The 24,852-nt window shown below is 36.9% G+C and overlaps 1 protein-coding gene across 1 annotated transcript in view; it reads right to left on the minus strand.

The window, feature by feature from the left end:
• Positions 1-523: 523 nt before the first annotated feature.
• The window catches only part of LOC135721764 (transmembrane protein 132C), a 193,060-nt gene continuing 168,731 nt past the window's right edge, over positions 524-24,852 (minus strand). The window contains exons 5-9 of the mRNA XM_065244225.1: positions 22,399-22,542; positions 14,235-14,443; positions 6,816-7,089; positions 5,279-5,470; positions 524-3,152 (exon numbers count right to left, since the gene is read on the minus strand). Coding sequence (XP_065100297.1) covers positions 2,037-3,152; positions 5,279-5,470; positions 6,816-7,089; positions 14,235-14,443; positions 22,399-22,542 — 1,935 coding nt within the window. The 3' untranslated portion in view covers positions 524-2,036. The remainder of the gene's footprint in view (positions 3,153-5,278; positions 5,471-6,815; positions 7,090-14,234; positions 14,444-22,398; positions 22,543-24,852) is intronic.

The raw sequence follows: 24,852 nt of genomic DNA on the forward strand, positions 1-24,852 counted from the left end.
AATTATTTAAATATTTTAGATTATCATTATCAAAAATGATCATTACCGCAACATGATTTTAAATATATGCATTTACACTCATGATTCGGTAATGAGAACTAAAAAGTTTTCTAGGTACTATGACAAACAAAATGTCAACTTTTATCTGAAGAGAAAAAATAAGAACTACTTATCTGGTAGCCATCTTGAGTGTCACAGTCAATTATGTCCCTTCCAACAATTTTTTTGAAAATGTTAGTTCATTGAGGGCTTAAACAATGATTGAAAATAATTGTGGAGGATGAGAAAATTGGTCTTGGACACATTTATATTCCTTATTATTGTCTCTACATTTACCAATGATCACCAAATACCACATGTTTCTTTACTGTAAAAGTTTATAGTATAACATGCCCTGAAGCTTTTTATCTTTTAGATTTTTTAATTATATATATTTCCATGTCAAAAAAACCCAAATCCAGTCAATGGACACGTTGCGGTAATGAAAATTTTCCCCTTAAATGTGTAAAAAACATTGGTTTGTATGATGTCATATAAAAATCATGTGCAAAATAGTACATGAAGAGATGTTTGTAACTGTATGCTTCTTATTATGATAATCTTACTTTGCATTTACTTTTTTATCAAAATGTTTAATGCACCTCATAAGTCTAATTTCGCGAGAATCACCCTGACGTACACTAATACAGATGTTTTGGTCTAATTAGTATACTTACAGTATAAAATTGTCTTGTGCGTTATTCACGTTACACTCTTAAAAAATGAAGATGCTTCACGATGCCATAGAAGAACCTTTTTTGTCTAAATGGTTCTCTAAAGCACCTTTAACATCTGAAGCACCTTTCTGTTTCACAAAAAGTTCTTAACGGTGAAAAAGGGTTCTTCAGATAATAAAAATGTATCAAAAATGTATTTATAGAACCTATGACTAAATGGTTCTTTGTGGAACCAAAAAAGGTTCTTGTGAAGCACCTTTATTTTTAAGAGTGTACCTAAGGATTAAATGCCAAACCAATCCAATCCACTTTAACCTAAGCTTTAGGTTAGTCATAAGGATGTTTAACTGAATAGAAGAGATTTTACCTGTTTAACGAGTTGCAAGTGTTTGCTACATGTGCACTGTACATTAAAAAAACAGCAAAGCAAAACCGAAAGACAAAGAAAAAGTTTGACAAAGAGGCAATGCACAGCTTTGGCGCACATACAAAAGCAATTGGAGTGCATACCATCTATCATTCTAATACTGTAAACAACGTATTATACAATATTGATAACACTACCTACAACAATACAATTTGCTCAACGGCTCGTGGAGGGTCATTTGTCTGCCCGTTTCCCAGAAGTCTCTGCTTCACAGTATATACATGATCATTCACACACTGTTGCTGGACAAAAGTCCCAAAATATTTGTCCTTGAATTTTCAATTCACATGCATTTACATATGTAAGTTAAGACTTTGAAGAAATAAAGTAGCTAGACACTAACGTGGACAAGGAGGGGAGATGTATAAAAATATGTAAAATCTTACAAAATGTGGTCTCCCATCATCTTCATCATCATCATCATCATCATGGAAATGCTTCAGGTTCCAACCTGCTACTGATATGTTTAACTGTCAACTCTTCTTTGTTTGTAGTTTGATATCCACTTACTAGAAAGTATGCCACCACCAAGCATTCAGCGTGTTAAGGAAAACAAAACTTGTAATATAAAAATGAAATATCCTCTTCTTCGGCAAAACGAAAATATAGCCACAATATCTCATACTCCAGTGTTCTCATGGTTTTACATCCTCAGTAGTTTCATAGCCATCTCTGTTTTCCTTCTATCCTGATGATGAACCCTCATGACAGTTGCCATGGAAACAAGACCAGATGAATGGCTTGTCTTTTCATGGTGAGATGTGGGTCTGTCTGATTGCAGTAGAGTCAGGCCAACACCCCCCCACCCCCAAACCACCGCCACCTTACCCAGAAGGCATATGGGTGAGCTACACTTGTCCGAAAAATACATAAATATATAACTACAACCCCCACTATGCAATATTTTTAGTAGCGTTCTCATTTAACCTTTCCATATAATTTCGGAGCTCTTTGGAGTCCCCGAGCTCAATATCTGGGCAAACCCATTTGATGTCATTCTGACCAATCAGAAGCGGGCTTATAGATGGGCATCCATTGCTGGGTTTGCTGTGGCTAAAAGTGGTAAACTTCACCCGTTTCCTTTTGGTGGTGGGCGAGTTCAACGATTCGCTCTTGTGATCCCGTCCAGCACATCCAGAGTCCGATATGGACCTGTGGACCTGTCCTTGCACGCTCTTCTGAGCTGACAGACCGTTGAGAAGCTGGCTGCCTTCTTCCAGACCCAACCCGGAGTCCATGGTGCCACCTAGTTCCTCCTGGTCCAAACACAATCCTGCTTGGCTTTCCAACAGCTCAGCATCATGGCCCAACCAAACCCAGTCATGGGCATGAGCCATGGTCTCCTGGCCCTCCAGTGGGAGCTGTTTGTTACGGTACTTATAGGCATATGAGACACAATTGATTAAAAATACGAGGATGGCCAGGCAGAAGACCCCTAGTAGGGCGTACATGCCTATCTCTAGGTCGGTGAGGCCACGACGGGTCTGCAGAAGGTCCTCTTCCATGTTGCGTCCAGTGGGAAGGTCTGCCTGGGCTGGGAACTCGGCGAAATCGACTGGAATGTCACCGGCTGAGAGCCTATCACCGCTGGCTTTCCCGGAAATGCCGGTTTTGATGGTGGTCGCTCCTCTGCTCATTATTCCAGCATCCATATCGGAGATAGATCCTCCATAATATGGGGCATTGGGTCTGTATCTCCTGTCACTCGCACTGTTTCCTGTTTCCTCACCTCGGCTGAACTTCACATGGACGTTGGCGTTGCCTGCAGCCAAAACTGTTCGGCGTTTGGTTTTAAGGCACGATTCCGGTCCATACATCTCCACCCGGACCAGCATGCCTTGCCCTTCACCCTTAGCCACCACCACCGGCCTCCACCTGTTGTCTTTTTTCACAGACAGCACCTGGTCGTCCAGCGAGGTCGCCGTTAGGACGAAATGAGCAGGGTTGTAAAGGTCAAGTGGGGTCATGGAGCCGTCACTGAACTGAAGCCATGCGCTGACAAGAGACTCCTGTGGGAGGAAAGGGAAACACAATGTGAGCCACTCTCTGCAATGCTAATATTCATCAAAACACGCATCTATGATTTCCCAACACCAGTTCAAACGTTTATAAGTCACAGACAACTAATTTAAAGACGAACAGACGTACTGATCAGCAGGAGATTCATCCAGTCTGCTCGTTTTATGTCTATTAAGATTGGGAAGAGAGGAAACCCCTGCCGATATGAAGGATTAGTAAAATCAGACTAAACAGAAAGTGACATGACTCAGAATAAGTGGGCAGCCCTGATCAGCGTGATCCACTAACAAACCACAGCTCTTCATCGGCATGCGTTTCATGTCAGTGGACTTTGCAAAAATGACGAAAGTCATTATGGCGATTGCACCTGCTCCAAGACAAAAAACCACTAGCCAAGAGCGTATTTCTGAGAAACAGACATGGTATGTGGTCTGAAGACCATACAGTTAGCATTTCAACATCTTGGATATTTTTGCCGTGATTTTGTAAGCAGCATTCAGAGCTCCCTTAAACGTTTGTGAAATCCAGGCTAAAGTCTCATAATTTAATTATGAGATTTGGGGCATCAAAGTTTGATTTTAACCATTGATTTCAATCTTTAACATGACCTTACACAGTCAATATTAACTCTTTCCCTGCCAGCATTTTTCATGATTTTCACAAAAGTTTAATGCCTTCCAAAAATGCTCCTTTTTCAATATATAAACATACAATATATGAAATAAAAGAACAGACCCTCTGCTTTCAAACAAAAAAATCAGTTTCATCCTACCTTCATGTGTTCTATTTTTATCACCTCTCAAATATGTGTAGGTTTCATCAAAAACACTAAATTTTGAGCAAAAAGCAGAGATAATTTCATTTTTGTGAAGGACTTTTGATAGAGATCAAATGCAGAGTGATCTTTAAAACATACACGGACATACAGCTGTTTGCCCTAGGGCAATACTTCCGGTAATATAATATAATAGCGGTATTGCAGATTGACGAGATAACTCGTCAATGGCGGGGAAAGAGTTAAAGATATCAAGGTTATATTTTAACAGAATGTTCAGGACCAACTGAATATATGAAGAGTTTGGTTCCAAAACACAATAAATGCCATTTAAAAAAAAAGAGTTACTGCCGAAATCAGTATTGGATCAGGTCAGTATTAAAAAGTAAGTTCTTAATTTTACGCAAAATCCAATATCCCCCGTGTTATTCTGTCATCTTTTTTCCCAAAACGCGATAAACGCCAGTCCTCCTTTTCGGCAGAATGCAATAAATCTGCTTAACAAATCACAGGGCACCATTCCACGCATTGTAAACAACAATGGCGGCACGTTGAATACAAAAACGTTATCCTAGTTTTTCTCATCTGCTTTGTACTTCGTGATCAACAAACAAACAAAAACAAAATAATACTTTGATAACATTGATAAACCTGTGGTGATTTTCTGTTGCGGGAAAGAAACGTAAGCCATCAAAATCTAATAATTAGGCGAGCGGCACTCGCGTAATGGAAAAAGTCAGACTGTTGCTTGTTCTCACGCGACAGCATCACGCTTCTTTCATACCCCAGGGGATCTTATGAAAAACTTTCCATTATTTTACTCGAAGTCAATGAAAATCGAGTAGGACCGAAACATTTTACAGCTGATCGCTGTCATAAAAGTTCAGCAACGACGTCCCAAGGATGATAGCAGCAATGTAATTGTTCTTAATATGACAAAGTAAGTGTTTTGATTAATGCCATTAATGTTTATTTCTTTTAATCAGTGTATACCACTAGTCAACAAAATGCATAAAACATGGCAAAGATGAATGGAAATTTATATATTGATTCAATAGATTTATAGCATTTTGAGGAAAAAATAACCAGTTTGTATAATAAATCTATGAAAATCTAATTATGGATTAGAATTTTTTTATGTTTTTATAACCTAAAGATGCTATGTAAAAGTAGTGGTTTTCATCTTGTCACTTTCTTGGTATAGAAAACACGTTTTTACTGAAATTAGTAAAAATGGATTTATTGCGTTTTGGAACAAAGCTCCTCATACAGTATATTCCCATATGGAGTGTGTCAGGTGTCTAAATGAAATAATTTTACTTATATCTAAGTTGACTGGACCTGGTTGGGGTTGTGCAAGGTCTCCTGTGTGGTAGCTGTGGCAACGATGGCCCGGTTGCTTCCTGGGCTGAGCTGGAGGTTCAGTGAAAGACCGGAGACCAGCTGCACTCCCAACTCCGTAATACTAACTTTATCATCCACAACCCGGATAATCCTCTCAGCCAGAACTGAGTCTGACAACGGAGACTTCACCTGCATAAAAACATAACCGGACAACCAAATCATAAATCATAAAGTAAACAGTTTCATATAAAATATAAGTCTAGCTGACAGCTGTCTGCCCTCCTCCAAATGACAATTATTGATGCTAAGGGCATGGAAATGGGATTTGATACTAAACGTGATGAGAAGACTTTCTATCTGGATTAATTAACAGAAAAGCAGTGGCATCCATATTTCGGCATTTATTGTGTTATAATGAAGTGTCAAAAGCCATTTGCTTCCTATCCGTAAGTAGGACTTCCACTGTCACCAGTCTGCGTGGCTCATGCTTCACACTAACCATCATCTGTACACTGTCTGAAAGCCTGCAGGCAACAGTTTGTCAATCTAAAATATAGTTATGCCAAGGCAAAGATATATTTAGATTTGGATTTATATTCCGCCTTAATTTTAAGATCCTAATTTGCTATTGGAATTGAGAGATTTATTCATTAGACATCAAATAAGAATAAGTTAAGGGGAAGCCTAAGGCGTTACCCAATATTGCGTAAGATGCTACAGCTATAAAATAAAAAGTTAGTCTTTAACGTGTCTTTTTTCTCAATTTAAGTTTGGTAAGTGGTGTGCTCATGGATAGGTCCGTCTCATAGCTTCAATGATTTTTGATTTCAGGGAGTGCATGTCAATCTATAGACAGCACTGTTTTCACGCTCTCCATGCTTTCCATCCTAGCCATTATTGGCGTTTCTATCTGATTTTAATTTTCTGCAAATGGATAAAATCGAAGCTCTCTTCAACTGTGGTTAAGGCTTATATATTTTGCTGTCAAATAGCACTTTAACGGCACGAGTGCTTTTCAACCCAATGCATTGTTGTTGTGTACGTGTGTACACGTGTGTCTGTCTGGACAGATAGATGTATATGTTACGTCTATACGGGAGACTGTGTGGTTGTCATAGATAAAGGAGAATACTACTGAATCTGAGGGTCTTTAAAGAAGATCACTGTTTGTCATGAGAACAGCAAGATTTGCAAACAGACAGCCCATGAGAGTTGTGAGGGAGCTCTGATTTGACAGCATACACGTCACATCACAGCACGGACTGACTCACCTCTTATCCACACAGTGACAGACAAATGACAGCCTGCATTTCCAATGAAAACAAGGGCTTCCTTTCATTATTTTTATGGTTTATAAACACAGATGAGCTGCCGCTTAGTCAGCAGTAACTATCAGTTGTTTTTCTTACACTTGGGCAGCTGTAATTGCATGAATGTTCTTGTTTTTATGGTGCATGAGAAGATTTAGGAATCAAGTTTTTTGTTTTCAGTTCCACATATGAATTCAACAGATTTTTATCTACCTGTTTCTCACCTGGATTTTAGTGGTGCCTGTGTTCAGACCGATGAGGACCTGTTCTTCCGAGAGCCTGGCCACACGTTCATCTTCCACCTTCAATGAATCCCTCACCAACTCAGTAACATCCACCTGCCAATCGCTGCCCAGGAGGAAGTCTGGCTGGCCCTGCCACTCCTCCGGTTCTGCCTCAAAGTGTGTGAGGACACGGACTGTGGTGCTCTGGTACTGTGGACCACAGCCCCGATCCTTCCTCACCGTTTCATCCACATCATCTTCTCCTGGCCCGGATCTGCAGAGAAGTTCAATTTCAATAATAGATGTAATTGTATTTCTTTATTCTCCACTGTATGCTGTTAACTTTTAATCCATGGCAACCAGGTCTACTCTAGTCTAGCCTACAGTACTCTTATTCTATTCATATTCTATTCTTTTTGTAGTCTAGTCTAGTCTACTCTACTTTTAGTCTATTTTTATTGCATTCTATTTTATATTATTCTAGTCTGCTGTAATTCTATTCGTATTCTATTCTTATTGTATTATAGTCTAGTCTAGTATAGTCTTAATCTATTCTAGTCTACTCCTGTTATATTTATATTTTATTCTTTTTGTACTCTAGTCTAGTATAATCTACTCTAGTCTAGTCTAGTCTTATTCTACTCATATTCTGTTCTTATTACATTGCATTCTAGTCTAGTCTAATTCTATTCATATTCTATTCTTATTGCATTCTTGTCTAGTCTTAGTCTATTCTACTCTACTCTACTCTACTCTACTCTACTCTACTCTACTCTACTCTACTCTACTCTACTCTACTCTACTCTACTCTACTCTACTCTACTCTACTCTACTCTAGTTTAGTCTAGTCTTATTCTATTCTATTCTATTCTATTCTATTCTATTCTATTCTATTCTATTCTATTCTATTCTAGTTTAGTCTAGTCTTATTCTATTCTATTCTATTCTATTCTATTCTATTCTTAATGCATTCTAGTCTAGTCTACTCTTATTCTATTCATATTCTATTCATATTCTATTCTTATTACATTGCATTCTAGTCTAGTCTAATTCTATTCATATTCCATTCTTATTGCATTCTTGTCTATTCTATTCTATTCTATTCTATTCTATTCTATTCTATTCTATTCTATTCTATTCTTAATGGATTCTAGTCTAGTCTACACTTATTCTATTCATATTCTATTCTTATTACATTGCATTCTAGTCTAGCCTTATTCTATTCTATTCTAGTCTAGTCTAGTCTAGTCTATTCTAGTCTAGTCTAGTCTATTCTATTCTTAATGCGTTCTAGTCTTAATGCATTCTAGTCTAGTCTACTCTTATTCTATTCATATTCTATACTTATTGGGGCGGTTTCCCATACCAGGATTAGCTTAATCCAGGACTAGGCCTTAGTTTAATTAGGAAATATAACTAGTTTTAACAAACATGCCTTACTAAAAACATTACCTGTGTGCATTTTGAGGTAAAACAAAGGGCACTGATGTATTTTAAGATATGTCAGTGCAAGTTATTTTCAGTTTGGAGGGCTCTTAAAAGTGTTTAAGTCTAGGACTAGTCTAAACCCTGTCCGGGAAACCGCCCCTATATATTGCATTCTAGTCTACTCTAATTTTATTCATATTCCATTCTTATTGCATTCTTGTCTAGTCTTATTCTATTCTATTCTATTCTATTCTATTCTATTCTATTCTATTCTATTCTTATTGCATTTTAGTCTGGTCTAGTCTAGTCTACTCTTATTATATTCATATTCTATTCTTATTACATTGCATTCTAGTCTAGTCTAATTCTATTCATATTCCATTCTTGTCTAGTCTTATTCTATTCTATTCTTTTCTTATTGCATTCTAGTCTAGTCTTATTCTAGTCTAGTCTGATTCTATTCTATTCTATTCTATTCTTATTGCGTTCTAGTCTTATTCTATTCTATTCTATTCTAGTCTAGTCTAGTCTAGTCTATTCTTAATGCGTTCTAGTCTAGTCTACTCTTATTCTATTCATATTCTATACTTATTATATTGCATTCTAGTCTACTCTAATTTTATTCATATTCCATTTTTATTGCATTTTAGTCTAGTCTTATTCTAGTCTAGTCTGGTCTAGTCTAGTCTAGTCTAGTCTACTCTTATTATATTCATATTCTATTCTTATTACATTGCATTCTAGTCTAGTCTAATTCTATTCATATTCCATTCTTGTCTAGTCTTATTCTATTCTTTTCTTATTGCATTCTAGTCTAGTCTTATTCTAGTCTAGTCTGATTCTATTCTATTCTATTCTTATTGCGTTCTAGTCTAGTCTTATTCTATTCTATTCTATTCTATTCTATTCTATTCTATTCTATTCTATTCTTAATGCATTCTAGTCTAGTCTACTTCTATTCATATTCCATTCTTATTGAATTTTATTGCAGTCTAGTCTTATTCTATTCTATTCTATTCTATTCTATTCTATTCTATTCTATTCTATTCTATTCTATATGCATTCTAGTCTAGTCTACTTCTATTCATATCCATTCTTATTGCATTTTATTGCAGTCTAGTCTTATTCTATTCTATTCTATTGTAGTGCAGTCATATTCTATTCTAATCTATTCTATTCTTTTTGCATTCTAGTCTAGTCTAGTCTTATTCTATTCATATTCTAGTCTTATTAAATTGCATTCTAGTCTAGTCTAGAGTCCTCTTATTCTATACATATTATATTCTTTTTGCAGTCTAGTCTAGTTTACTCTAATCTAATTCTATTCGTATTCTATTCTCATTGCGTTCTAGTCTAGTCTAGTCTAATCAAGCCTTATTTTATTCTAGTCTACTCTTGCAATAAGATATTATACAATATTTATATTTTATTCTTTTGCACTCTAGTCTAGTCCTATTCATATTCTATTCTTATTGCATTCTGGTCTAGTCTAGTCTTATTCTATTCGTATTCTATTCTTACTGGATTCTAGTCTAGTCTTATTCTATTTATATTCTATTCTCATTGCATTCTAGTCTAGTCTAGCCTTATTTTATTCTAGTCTACTCTTGTTATATTTATACTTTATTCTTTTGCACTCTAGTCTAGTGTAGTCTAGTCTAGTCTTATTCTATTCATATTCTTTTCTTATTGCATTCTAGTCTAGTTTAGTCATTCTATTCTTATTGCATTTTAGCCTAGCCTAGTCTTATTCTCTTCATATTCTATTTTTATTGCATTCACTCTTCAATATTTTGGCCACACTGGAAAACTGAAATGAAGACTGAAAATAACAATGAAGCAGAAAAAGTCAAATATATTCCAGAAAATTCTAATTTATATTCTCTTGAGCAGCAGTGGCTGCTTTTAGACTCTTATAACAGGTAAGTCGCTTCAACAGGCTGTAAAACTGAACTCTGATTCACTGAACTGATTCACATTTCAGTGATGCATTTTCTCTCTGCACAGTGTCAGGCGAATAGCAGGACGCACTCACTGTGCCAGAGTTTATAATGAGCCAGAGCCATCCAAAATAAAAAACAACAGCAGTTTCAGGTTAACATGGTGAGTCTGACGGGTGGAGAGGCCACGCTCTTCTGCACTTCTACGCAACAACGCCCGACCGTCGCCAGAAACAGCATGACATTTACAGAACACAGGTGTATAAACAGGACAGGCGGTACTTGGTTGAGGAATGTCAGGTCACAGGAGGTCTCGGGTGTAATGAGTTGAGATATACAACTCAACCACATATTTTCTGCTCTTACAGAGGCAATCAAAACAAAAGCTGGGACGGATAGCACCACCTCAGATCAAGAGCAAATGTATTACAGTGCCTCATGGAGGCACGAGGGTATGTGACTCAAAAACATCTGGGGACATGGCCATGAAGCCTAATATACACTCACCTACAATCTAGTTTATGTGCAGTTTAAACCTATTGACTTTCAATTATTTGATGTATCTGTGACTCAGAAGATCTGGTCTTTGTTTACGCTTTAAGAATCAGCTCACAAGCCTTTAAGGCTACTGGGGAAAGATTCCCTGATCCCCATGGTTACCAGATCAATATATGGCGGAAGGATGAAAAGAGCCGCTAAATTTCCTTGAAAAGAAAAACTGGTTAACTGTTTGGTCACTAAACACCTTTGCATGTTTACATTTACATTGATGCATTTGGCACACGCTTTTATCGAGAAATAAAAACGGCATGGGAATCAAGTCTGGAAAATCTTAATCATACAGAATTTAACTCCAGCCCTCACTAATTCTTCAGATTAAAGATTTTGGTCTTGGTATAAAACTGACTTTCATCCAGACTTATACCTCAGACTTCACATCATCAGTCTCTGAACATTTTTCAACTGCTCAATCCATCTGTCTTTCATCATTCGGTTGCACACTTATCACACATGAATTAACCCGTCAGGATTGTTTCTAGTGGGAGAGTAATTAAAAATTATCTTCTAAATATCCACAGTGAACTGTAGCGTTAACCTGTGGCACGTCAGAAGCAGGTGCGCCTGAAAAATACTCTGCGGTAATTAAAAAGTCAGCGTCCGCATCCTCCCCTTTACCTCCATTCAGCGCTCCGGAGGGAGATCACCTGTTACCAGGGCACGATAGAGCATGGAAAATGACTGAGTGAAGGGCTGATAAGGACGAGCACAGACTGACACCGCTGAGCTGGAATATTGTGGATCACACTCAATCAGTGAGGTAAATACTGTGCTTTTTCCAGACACTTTAGAAAGGTCATCACCTCAGTCTGGTGCTTGGAAATATGTGAAAACCAAGCTAAAGTATTTTTTATGATTGCTATTTATTTCACAAGATCATCATACATAATGTAAAGAACATTAAGTGAAAAAAATAACATTGATATCTTTAATATTGACTGAGTAAGATCATGTCAAAGATTAAAATCAATGTGAAAACAATAATTGATATCAAACTTTGCTCCTAATCTCATAATTAGATCATGAGACTTACTTAAGATTGAATTTCACAAACATGATCACATATTAGAAGGCTGATTACGGTAATGTAAAAATCTGCAATATAAAAAAGTTTTCAAACTATGTTAATAGCACACTGTAACACGTGGGTTGTGTTGGAGATTTTTTTGCTCAGCTCAAGATTATAAAACAAAACAGCAACTTAATGAAATTCTGTGCACATTTCTGCTTATTTAAAGAGGTCATCTATATATATAATTTTTAATTTACATTTTTCTTCTGAGGTAGATTTATAATAATGTTAGTAAAGGGTTTTATTTTTAATATTTAATAAACATCCTTTGATAGACTTAAAAAGAAGCTTTACTGCTGTGCTTTTAAAGGATTAATCCACTATCATAAAAAATTCTCATAATTTACTCGCCCCCATGTCATCCAAGATGTTTATTTTTCTTATTACAGTCAAAAAGAAATTAAGTTTTTTGAGGAAAACATTTCAGGATGGTTCTCTATATAGTGGACTTCAATAGAACCCAACTGTTTGAAGGTCCAGACTGTAGTTCAATGCAGCTTCAAAGGGCTCTAATCTATCCTAACCTAGGCATAAGGGTCTTATCTAGCCAAACATTAGTCAAAAAAAGGAAAACGTGTTTTTTATTACCAGAACTATTGCGTAATCATGACGAAAGGTCACACATTACATATGTGAAACGCACACTTGCCGACTATTTTAAACAATAAACTGACGCAAAGACTTTAATTTGTGTCTTTTCACATACAACAACGTTGGATTAGTCCTCCTTCTTCACACTTTTAAGCACTGGAGCGGTAGTTTTGCATAACCTGACCTTTTTACGTGAATACACCGTGTTCCAAATTTTTATGCATATGCCATTTTTGTTATTTTTTCCGATACAGTCAGTAAGTTTACAGTTTTTTTTACCCTCAACAATTATATGACTGTGTGGATGATATTATATTTAAATAAAAAAAATAATGTCAAAGAATAGCCTACTTTGAAAAATATGCAAAATATGCTGTTCCAAATTATTAAGCAAGTTGTAGTTCTCATTCAATATGGGTATGAAAAAAGATCTTTCCAAAGACAAAAAAGTGTGCATTATCTTAATAAAAGCAAATTACTTCCTATAACAATTTACTGTATATTGGTGAACCTAAACAGAAATTATCGAACTATTATATATGTCATATATAAATCACGAGGGATTCACAGTACAGAAAGATTGGACTATATAAAGGCTTACTAATATATATTTTTAGAAAAATATTAGTAAAATGCAGCAATAAAAAGCCAGTTAAGAAGCAAACATGTACAGTATTTAAATCTGCTGGTGTCTCTGAAATCCCAAGAACCCCTTTAATATGAGATCCTTTAGTGCATAAAGCTGTATTTCTACCCCTCCCTCAAACCAAAACTTGCAAATATTAAACATTTGCTATGAGCTCAGAATACAAGACTATTTTGAAACAGTTTTATTCATTGACATGCCATATTACACTGAATAATGTATGAATGTCATTCTGGATTGTTGGTGAATAGCCACTATATTCAAACAAGACTGTAACATTAGGAAGAGGTGCCAGAGTAATGATTTGAACTGGAATATTGGGAAGTAAGATGATAGGTCCCTTCAGGGTCCCTGGGGGGGTCAGAAGGACATCTAGAAGATATGTAGAGTTCCTAAAAGATGGTTCTTTACTATGGGATATAAAATAAATAATGACTTCTAAATAATTATACTTTCATGGAGGATAATACACCATTACATGCTGCAAAAAGCATCACTGACTATTTTAATTCATATGGGCACAAAATAAGAAAGAAATCAAGGTGTGACCACCAACATCCTCTGACCTTAGTCCTATAATGAGCCTGTGGTGCATCATTATATGAAAGATCTGTGAGATGGACCGCACTATAATTCAAAACATAATTTAGGGATGCAATACTAGCCTCTTCAAGTGAAATAATGACAAAACCAAGACTTGTATACTTAGAAGCTGCATTGAAACTTCATATGGACCTTCAAACCCCTGGGCTCAATTGAAGTCTACTACAGTATATGGAGAAAATCCTGGAATGTTTTTCTCAAAAACTTCATTTCTTTTTGACTAAAGTAAGAAAGACAAAAACATCTTGGATGAAATAGGGGTGAGTAAATTATCATTACTCTAAGAAAGTGGAGTAATGCATTAAGACTGTATTTTACTTTATTAGGTCAAGTATGAGTGAAGTCTCAGGTCACGTCCCTGCTGACATGTACTGTAAATGTAGGTACATGTATATTTAATCATCATGAAAGTCAAAGATGCACATAATGAATGACTTTTAATAAACCAAGGTTTTTAGACCGGGGACGGTTCAGAAAGTTACAGTATGTTTTCACAGTATAATGAACTCTTTAATCTCAAAAGATCAAGGTGAATTTCAGTCATTTTTATACAGTTCATTCTAAACAAAAACATCTCTAACCTTTGGCTGGCAGTATCTGCAGGAACCCTCCAGCCCCTGATCTGACTGAGCTCCGGATCGGACATCTCGATCTGCAGAGGTAGCCGAGGCGTCCAGACACTGATCTCCAGCTGAGAGCTCAGGTAACTGTAGGTGAAGTTCACCATCATCCTCACTCTTCCACGCGTCTCCTTACCGTTGACATACACGTAATCACACCTTTCGGATACCTAGGATGTAGATATACAAAATGTATGACAGACAAACAAACAAAGTGTTGTAATAGGATTGGGCTCTAAATGAAAGAAAATTGCAGCTTTGGCTTTGCTATCGTTCTGCTTTTCTCGCTAATTTTCTGGCGACCATTTCAAATTTTGAAAGCAAAAAAATACATCCTCTTCTTGTGTTAATCAGTACAATGTGCAAAAAGCACTCTGGCCTTTGTGTTTTTCCACGTCGCTCTTATTTACGGTCATTCTTTCCTTTAATGAGGAAGATGAGAGCTTGGACAGGCTTTGACTATGCAACCTATCCAAGTGTTTATTTCTGACTACTGTTACTCGGGTAGAAGCGACTGATAATGAGAGTCTTTGGATGTCTGTATTTCTCAGGCTTTAGGTTTGAAGGAGCGAAGCAGATGGAGGGATGAAAAAAGAGAGAATGGATGAGTGGACAAGTTCTTCCACAGGAGTAGGCAGCTATAAAAACCACTACACAGCTCTTAGTTCAGAAAATCTCATCTTAGTCAATCAATCTGAAGGCTTCTTTAATAACAACTGATGCAGAAGTGGACCAATGGCACAGCCTTTTTATGAGCTTGATATTAGATCAAAAGACTATCAGAGTATCTCAGGATTCATTTTTATTTTAAGGATAAATAAATAAATAAAACTAACTATCAAAAGACAACACGAAGGATTCATAAACAAATTGGAAAATTAATAGTGTACACTGAAAAACCTACTTTTTGGATTCGTAAAATATATTAGATTAAACCTCATAATTTCTACATACATGTAGTAATATTAACATTTATTGAGAACTAGATTTTTATAAAGTAAAATTATAAACAAATACACAATTAATGTACAAAATGAACTATGTGCGAATAATAAGTCGTATCATATATTTTCTTGTATTATTTAATATTTAATAATAAGTACATTTCAGTCGAAAACTTTAGCGCGTTCAAGTCTGCTTGATGTTGTAAGGAATACCCATAATCCCTTGTGCCTCAATATTGTGATCATTTAAGCTTTTTAACTGAATAAGAACGGATAAAAATTTAAAAAACACTTAATCTTTTGAGAATCTTAGAATAAGATCACCTAATGTCCGATTCATGTTTTTACATTTCCCTTTGGTCTGTAAGTGTGTATTAGTATATGTTAATGATATGAAAAAGGTACAAACCCCAAAGTAAATGATGATGCGGGTTATCATTTCCAACGTAAATCTCTTTTCTGGACTACAACAAACACACGGATTGTAGGCAGACCGACATTATCATAATTTTTCCCACTTCAAACTCACAGCCTGTAAGTTAACTCGTGTTAGCATTGCATTGTGGTCGAACACCTTTCAAACAGTGTAAGGAGCGTCACATTTTCGGCTGACGTCAGAGGTATTCAGGCCAAACACAACGTACAGATTAGCTGGCCAATCAGGGACACAGAGCTTTTCAAATCCGTGCGTTTCAGGAAGAGAGTGAAATCGAGCTACAAAAATGTACGGTGTGTGGAAAATAATGTGTTTTTTTAACCATACACCACGCGAACACATTGTATTATACCAAATACGTTGTTTTTAAGCAATGAAATGGGTGCTCTTTAATATTTGACCTACAGTATAGTCAGTGTCACAGTGTAATATGAGGTTAAGGCACTGTGACTAGCCTCATACACAGTTATTATTATTACACAGCCCCCATTAACACAAATCACGATTCAATTGCCGGCATTAAATGTATACACGGATCTGTGTAGTGGTGTAGTGCAGTGGTTCTCAAACATTTTCAGCCTGCGGCCCCCCTTGTGTATGGTACATTCCTTTCACAGCCCCGATAGAAAATTTAGGACAAAAACACTTCTAAAATGTTACATTTTAATTAAACAAAACATATTAAATTATACCTAGTAGTGCTGTTGGTTAGTTGGCTTTTTTAGGTTTAATTACACAGAATTCATGATAAATGAATGTATTTTGTAAAATGTCATAAAACTGAGGCCCCCTTGGCACTATTTCACAGCCCCCCGTGAATCTGTTTTATCTGCCATAAAACATTGAAATAACCACACACATATTCTTTATCTACTATCATTTATTGGGCAATAAACATGCATACAAAGATTACAAACACTCGCCAGTTTCCATTTTCCAGAACCAAACCTGTGCAATATACAACCTGGGACTTTTATACACTTACCATGCTAAGCACCCATTTTGGTTGTGACATCATATGGGTCACCAGTTCATGCCTGTATAAAAGTGTTTTTTTTTTCTGTTTAAAGTCTTAATGGTTGTGTGATATGTGTGTGGAATTTTGTGTTTGTACTTATTTATTTTCATTAAGAGTAACTAAGTCCATACAACTATGTAAAAGAAAATAACAAACAGTAAATACAATCTGTCCTACAACAGTTTTATTTTATTTTCTTTTTTAGGACAACAATTCTTCAGTATTTAAAAAAAGTAATAGACTTTACCTAAACAATTAAAATTAATTTAACTTCTAAAATAAAAATAATTAAGTGACATTTACTTAATTGAACCCCTTACATTCCTAAAAAAGGCTAAAAAACACACAAAAAGCACTAATCGTACCTGCTGTGCTGATTGTATTTACATCTTTCGAATCACAAAATTTTCAGCTTTCCAATGTAACGTTTAGCTTTTTGTTTTTGAGTTGTTGTACGTCATGAAGTTTTCTGTGAAATAATGAAGTGTTCACCTCCCGCGGTACATTGGAACGCTAAGGGGTTTACAAATGTATTATTAAGTAGATTTTATTTGATTTTGGTAGTTAAGTTGTACTTGAAATTAAAGCAGTAAGTTTTTTTTAAAAAAGTGTGGACATTTTTACGAGGATTTTATTAAGTAAATTTTATAGTAATGCTTTATAGTAATTTTATTTTGTTTTACAGATAAAAAGTTATTTTTTTCAGTGTATTTATATAAGCTGTGATTAACTTAAAATTTTTTAGTGCTGTACTTTCATGCTTTGTCTGAAAACCTGAAAATTATTCAGATGCATAAGGCAGAAGACCTTCAAAGTCTTACAAAAGCTCGAGAACGCAGACCCGTGATAGAAAATATGTCTTGTACTGATAAAAGGTCCCTAGACTTATTATATCTGTTAGGGCGCACTCATACTATCCAAAACAAACCAAACCACAGGCCTCATTTAAAAAACGTGCGTACGCACAGATTTGATCCTAAAGTGTGTGTAAGCAAAGATCCACGTCTTTGACTTGGAAAAGTGCTTAGCGCCACGTCAGGGTCTGAGCAGATGTATGCACTTTTGCTTATCTGATTGTTGCAGGTACTTGGGCTCAAGCATGCAGTATGATTGGAAATCACAATATGATAGACACACATGTGAGAGGGCTGTGTGTCATCGCATAAAAACAGACTTAACATTACAATGGGCTTCGATGTTAAGAGAGTGCTTTACTCCAATTTTTTTCTTTTTATTAAATACAAATATATATATATATATATACAACAAAGGCAAATGTATTCATTCAACATGAGGAGATTGAAATGAAAGGCTCAGAAGAGTATAACTAATAAATTATTTAGAAAAGACGTTCCGTGTGTCTCAATTCGTTCCCTAGCTCCCGAGGTCGTGAATCAGTATATCGTGTACACAGGTTCGGGCACTGGTAAGGACCCTAGCTCACTTCACATTGGGACAATGTTCACTTATTTTTCTGTCACGTGGCTGCTTAGCGCGTTGTGATTATTCACAGCTGTTACTCATCAACAACCGGCAAAACCAACATCTCTCTGACTTAATTTTAAAAAACAGTACATTGTGGAAAATGCTGTCATTATTCTCTTACATATCTGTGCATAAAATTGGAGGCATATAATTACATTTTAAATGTAATAAATATATTTACAATTTTAAATAAATATTATTATTTTAAATATTGAGTAGATTGTGATCCCTTACTGTGTAGCAATGTGTGTTTATATTTACAACTAAAACAAACGTTTGTCTTTATAAAAGTTCTGTAACATTTCATAAAGTTTATTGAGTTGGATCACGTGATGTTCGGGTGGCGAGCGTCAGAAAAGGTCACGTGATTTCCGGTTAGGGAACATAGGGAACATCGATGCTCACTGTTTTTTGCGTTGCATTGTGGGAATTTTTAGGGAACGAACGTTCCAGTGCACTGAACGGATTTTGCGATTGAGACAGCCCTTAAAATGGCCGACTCCCTGATCAGTGCCCTGACTACTGAACAAGGGAGCTGATTGAGACACACGGAAAGAAAAAAATACAAAATTAAAATCATAACATACATTAATAAAATGAATTCCTGTTTTCTTCAAAACAATCGCATCCTAACGACGAAAGCGTACCCAGGCTCGGATTGGTCAAAGAACAGTGCGACCTTAAAGCAACACTATGTAGTTTTTTTACCTTTAAATAATGTCTCTAAAATTATTTCAGTGATAGAACAACTTTTAACTGGACAAATTGTACTGTTGCTGCAACCTGAGCAGCCTCCTAGCTGCTACAAGCACACTCTGAAAGTGGCGGTGGAGGGTAGGAAACACAGCCCCTCCCCTCCCCCTGCCTGCAGAAGAGTGTCTGATACCAGGCACTGTTGCGCTTTTCAACCACATGGGGGAGCTGTAAGTCATTTTTACATGGAAACTACATAGTGTTGCTTTAACCTCCTGTTAAACTGCCTGAATCTACTCATATAAGACGTAATGAAACAATTTTATATATAACTGTATTCTTTATATCCTCAATTCAAGACTGTAAGTCTTCCATTAAACGAACAGAAAGTGCCAGTGACAGCTGCAGCCGGTGGCCCATAAAGGGCGTCCGTTTGGACAAGTATGTGGATTGGTCAGCCACCCTGTTGCACCCATGAGTCTCTGTAAGCATCATAATGAGTCTGGCAAGGTATTAATCTGGAACATTAAGACCGCTAAAGAGACAGACATTTACGTAGGATGTCAAGACTCCCTGCGGGTCGGGTACTTAATGACCCATTCAGACATAGAAACCAGACTGGGATGACTGTCTGACGTAAATTTTGCCCCTCTTTTCTTGTCTGAAACTGACAGAGCTTATTAGCAGTTCATCTTGAACTGCTCTGGATGTTCACCAGATGAAAAGGTGCAACAGTTCATTTGCCCCAACTTGATGCTTAAAAATAAGGTGCTACCCAATTCCGTAGAAAAACTATTTTTGGCTGTATGGTCCCATGAAGAACCTTTAACATCTGAATAACCTTTCTGTTTCACAAAAGGTTTTCTTTTGTAGAAAAGGTTCTAGAAATAAGTTCATTGAAGAACCTCAAGCAAGTCAATTTCAGCCTGTGGGTGCAGCTATTATGTATAAACCTTTTTTGTGGAAAAAAAATGGTTCTAAAACCTTTTTGGGACACTGTCGGAAAAATTGGTTCATGGTCAAAAATGGTCCCGAGCTGTCACTGGTACAGTATCCTCAAAAAAGGTCCTAAAATCTACCATTTAGATACAGATGTACATACATTTAGTCTTATACAAACTTAATAGAATTGAATTGTGTTGCTATGTTTTTAAAGCATTCAGAAGCTTACTCAACCAACCCAACATGCACACAAATGTGCCCAAACCCTCCTGCATCACAATACTGTGCCATGTAAAGGAACACCCGCCCTCCATCTCCATATCTCTTACAACTTCCGTCTCTGTCCTTCTTTCCCTCCCTCATTACTCTCGCTCCGTCCATCACCTGTATCTGTCTGCGCAGAAGATCAGCTCATTTGTCGGCTTGTCTAGACGGCTCTAAATCGAAAGGCATCACAAAGAAATATTGCACATCAAACTAACAGCTAAATGTCTTTCCATGGGGCCCTTCATAATCTCGTCTGACAAATATAATATCAAGAAGAGCTAATTGAAATGCCCTTAAGAAAGAAAGAAGGTAATTCAGATGTTAAATTGGGCTGGGAAAGTAGGGAACTGCAGTAAAGGAGTCACAGATATTGAGATGTAACCCAATTACACTCTGATTAGGAAAGAGTGAAGGGGATCGCTTGCCATGCAATATTGATACAGGCGATACAAACCAACGTTTTAGCAATAATTGGTGTTTGTGGAACGTATACAAATTCTGCAAGACTCGAAAAAAGCACTTGATGTACTTGTAGGCCAGGAGGCAATAATGGCATATTACTACAGCTACTATAAATCCAGAGCATGGTATATCTCTGTTTGTGTGTGTGTGTATATGCATGAAGAGTACAGTACATCTGCGAGTGTGTTTGTGTGTTTATTTTTGTACTGTTGTGTGTGTGTGTATGTGTATGTGTATGCATGAAGAGTACAGTACATCTGTGAGTGTGTGTTTATTTTTGTACTTTTGTGTGTGTGTGTGCGCGGCCGGGTAATTATCACGTTGGGGGGACCAATTGTCCCCACAAAGATAGGAATACCAGTGTTTTTGTGACCTCATGGGGACATTTTGATGTCCCCATGAGGAAACAAGCTAATAAATCAAACAGAATGATGTTTCTTGAAAATCTAAGGTATCAGACAGTTTCCTGTGATGGTTGGGGTTAGGGAATGGGGCAGGTAAGGGGAATAGAATATACAGTTTGTACAGAATAAAATGCATTACGTCTATGGAATGTCCCCAAAAAACATGGAAACCAGAACGTGCGCGCGCGTGTGTGTGTGTGTATTTTTGTAATGTATTTGAGTGCGTGTGTATGTGAGTATGCATGAACAGTACAGTGCATCTGTGATTGTGTGTTTGTATTTTTGTACTGTTGTGTGTGTGTGTTAGTGAGTATGCCTATAACTGTGTGTATTTGTAATTTTTGTGAGTGTGTGCGTGCTATGGGTAGGGGTTCCAGAGTCCAGTGTTTCGCAGTGGGGTGACCATCAGATAATTAAACCCAAAGGGAGCAAGCACACACACGGACACACAAACACGCACACACACGGACACACACCGACACGCACGCACACATACTCACTCACACTTTTACTGGAATTGTCATTTTCCTCCCCATAAAATGCTCTCATATTTTGTTCCCAAAAGGCAAGAGGAAGCGGAAGGCACAAGCTCGGAAAAGTATTCGTGAAAAGACGTCATTTGACATTCCTCTGATTTTTCGCCTCTAGGTTGATCACTCAAAATAGACATTTCATCAGACTGGTAACAGTGGAAATATATAGTGATTTAAATCAAATCTAATATACTTGCCTTAACGGCACATACACTGTACGTGCCTTACAACAGTTCCCGGCAATGCTGAATTTTCCCAGGCTATATGTGTTGCTGCCAGTTCATTTAGCTTGTGTGGATCTTTTTGGGGAAACCTAGCAAAATGTATGTTGTGCTTGACAATAAATCACACCACATTGCAGACTTATTGATAACATCATTACACTATGGAGAGGCTGGGGCTAGTTGTCACAATGGAAATTCGTCAAAAGGGTTTTATCTTAACTACAGAATCACAAATGTTGGTGAATTCTACTCTCCAGCATCATTATTTTTGCAATGGCTCTTGGGTAAACAACACTGAAAACAACACTGTTAAACATTCAGGCAATGGTCAGATAGATAATGAAGGTGGATTTTAACCAAAAAGGACATACTGTTTACTCATAACAACAATATTGTCCCATAAAAGTAAGAGTGGGGCAAGTTGTCACAAGTATTTTTGTTGTAATATAAAGTTTGTTTAATACAAATGTTGTTGACTATAACTACAGTTTATACTTTACGGTATTAACTTTTGCATTTCTTTTTGTGATTCATAATCATTTACCTATTAAAAGTATGCTGCTTATGGGCAGGATTCCATTACGCCAACAAAAATTGTGCTAAAACTAACTTTCAAAAATACGCGCACCTTAAGATATTTTGCTGTTTATGAAAAGTGTGACACCCAGGCTCCATGTGTTTTGTTCATATTAGAGTTGTGTGCGTCTCCAAACCCACCTTAACCACATCTTCATCTGTCGAGCGACACTCCACAGATTCGGTCACGTCGGTCACCGTACCCTCTGTTCCAACGGTGACCACCTTCACTGGCATGGCAACGGTCTTTCCCGTGAGCACTGCAGTGTTAAGGATTTCTGTTTCCTGCATGGAGAGAGCAGATCAATCAGACAGCATTAACTCTGGATAATTCACCCATCATTATTCACGATAATTCGTCATTCTGTCAGCTCCAGCTCCTCAGAGCCAACAATCAGTCGCGCTATTAACCCAGTGAGTCATATCATTCAATTAGAGTCATCAGCTCTGGAGTGTCTCGGAGTGAGATAGAGTGGTCTGTTTAGATGCAAACAACACATCCTGTTTCTATAAAACAAGATCAACAAGTACAGGGTTCAGATTATCAAAGACACTTGATAAAGCTCCCCCGTGCCAAACCCACTGACATGAAGAAGCTGCAGGGTGTTGTGGGTGGTTATGAAGGAGGTCTAAGTAGTTATTCTTCGTAGTTTAGTGGCCAAGGTTTCCTAGGTGGTTGCTAGGGCATCACTAGATGGTTGCCATGGTGTTGCTGACCAGATCCTCATTCCAAGTCTCTTAATATTCACACATACAGTAGCTTGCTCATTCAATACTGTATAAGTCTATGGGGTTTCCTACTTGCTTGTTGGTTTGGCCAGACCGATCTTACAAAAAATCGTACATATTCGACTAGTTGGCTAATTCTAATCAATTCATACGAAGTTAATCATGCAAAATTGTACGATTCTCATGAAAAAAACAACAAGGATACCGAACCCCTAACCCCAACATCACAGGGGTCATGGCAAATCGTACCAAAACTTACGAATGTGGTTGTATGAATTAATTTCGAATTAGCCAACTCGTAAAATATGTACTAATTCTTGTGAGATAAGTGTTGGTTTGGCACACACTTCCTGAAAAATTAACCCAAACTTTGCTCGCCCTCTAGTGGCTGGCTGCATTATAGGTAATACATAAACCACACCCTCTTCATGTAAATGAATGGGACGTGAACCAAATTAAAAATCAAACTACACTTTAAATACATTTTTTCCAATGACGATTTTTCTTGTTTTAGTTATTTCTTATCATGTTGATCAGGGGTTCTCAACTTGTTTCAACTCACAATTCCTACTGAGTAAAATATACTAGAGCTTGGCATAACTAAATAGGGTGAATTGCCCAAATGTGGGAATTTTTTTTGAATTTCAGACTTCTGTGAAATGTGTTTCCTATATAATAATTGCTCCACCCACATGTATGACTGGACATTTGAGAGGTCATGTTAGTTTTTTCTTTTGTGATCCCATAGTTTCACTGGCATTTATGTGTATTTGGGGGACCTACAAACACTGTGTCCCACATTAAGCAGTGCCCCACTTTAGGGCAATTCACCCTAGTTGTATATTTGTAATAAAAATAACCCATCACTACGAAATATCTTGATTTTTGTTGTTTTAGCTTATTGTAATGCTTGTTTTGTCTTATTTAAAGTCATCTTAAGGCCCCCTTGGAGTTTCGCTACGGCCCCCTATTGGATCCCAGATCCCTGTTCGAGAAACACTAATGTTGATGTACTTTTAAAGGGGACATAACATGAAAATCTGACTTTTTCCATGTTTAATTGCTTTAATTGGATCCCCAGTGATTCAATCAACCTAAAAAATGTAAAAAAGATCAACCCAGTAACTTAGTTTTGGTCAACCATTCTTTGCAAGCATGTGAAAAAAATAGGAAATTGAAATTTGGCTCCCCTTGTGATGTCAGAAGTAGATAATACCCCCCCTTAGTCTGCACTATCCAACCACAGCAATGATATTAAGTGCATAGATCAGCTCATTTGCATTTAAAAGGACACACCCAAAAAGTGGCCACTTTTACATGCTATAATAAATTATCTATATAGTATTTTGAGCTAAAACTTCACATACATACTCTGGGGACACCAAAGATTTATTTGACAAATGTCCCCTTTAAGTGTTTTAAGTAATGCTTTTCTAAATATCGAGGAGGAGTCACTCAATATGCCCCACCCAAACTTTAGTTTTAGTGTAAATTACGTAAACGGATCGAACAGAGCTGCACATTTTTAAGGTACTTCACTAGGTTTTTAAGTATAAGCAATAAAAACAGTAATGTTTGCCTTATAAAGCACCATCAATGAATGCAAGTTCCTAAAAAAATGTTTAACAGAGAGAAAAACAAAAGCACATCTTTTCTTGCAATTAAAGAGAAACGTCAGCTACAGTTACTGCGAATCTATTCACACTTTGTCTGAAGAAATCTTATCTAAAATGTCTGTGTTCAATCTGCAGTTCAAACAAACCATAGGCTGGATAATTAGATCATTTAAGTCTGTTCATCCGTCCGGCTGGGGGCACAGGTGAGGGGAGTGCACACAGCTGCCCTTATCACAGGCCACATAACACT

Source organism: Paramisgurnus dabryanus, chromosome 18 (genome assembly GCF_030506205.2).
Source record: "Paramisgurnus dabryanus chromosome 18, PD_genome_1.1, whole genome shotgun sequence".
Taxonomy (NCBI): Eukaryota; Metazoa; Chordata; class Actinopteri; order Cypriniformes; family Cobitidae; genus Paramisgurnus; species Paramisgurnus dabryanus.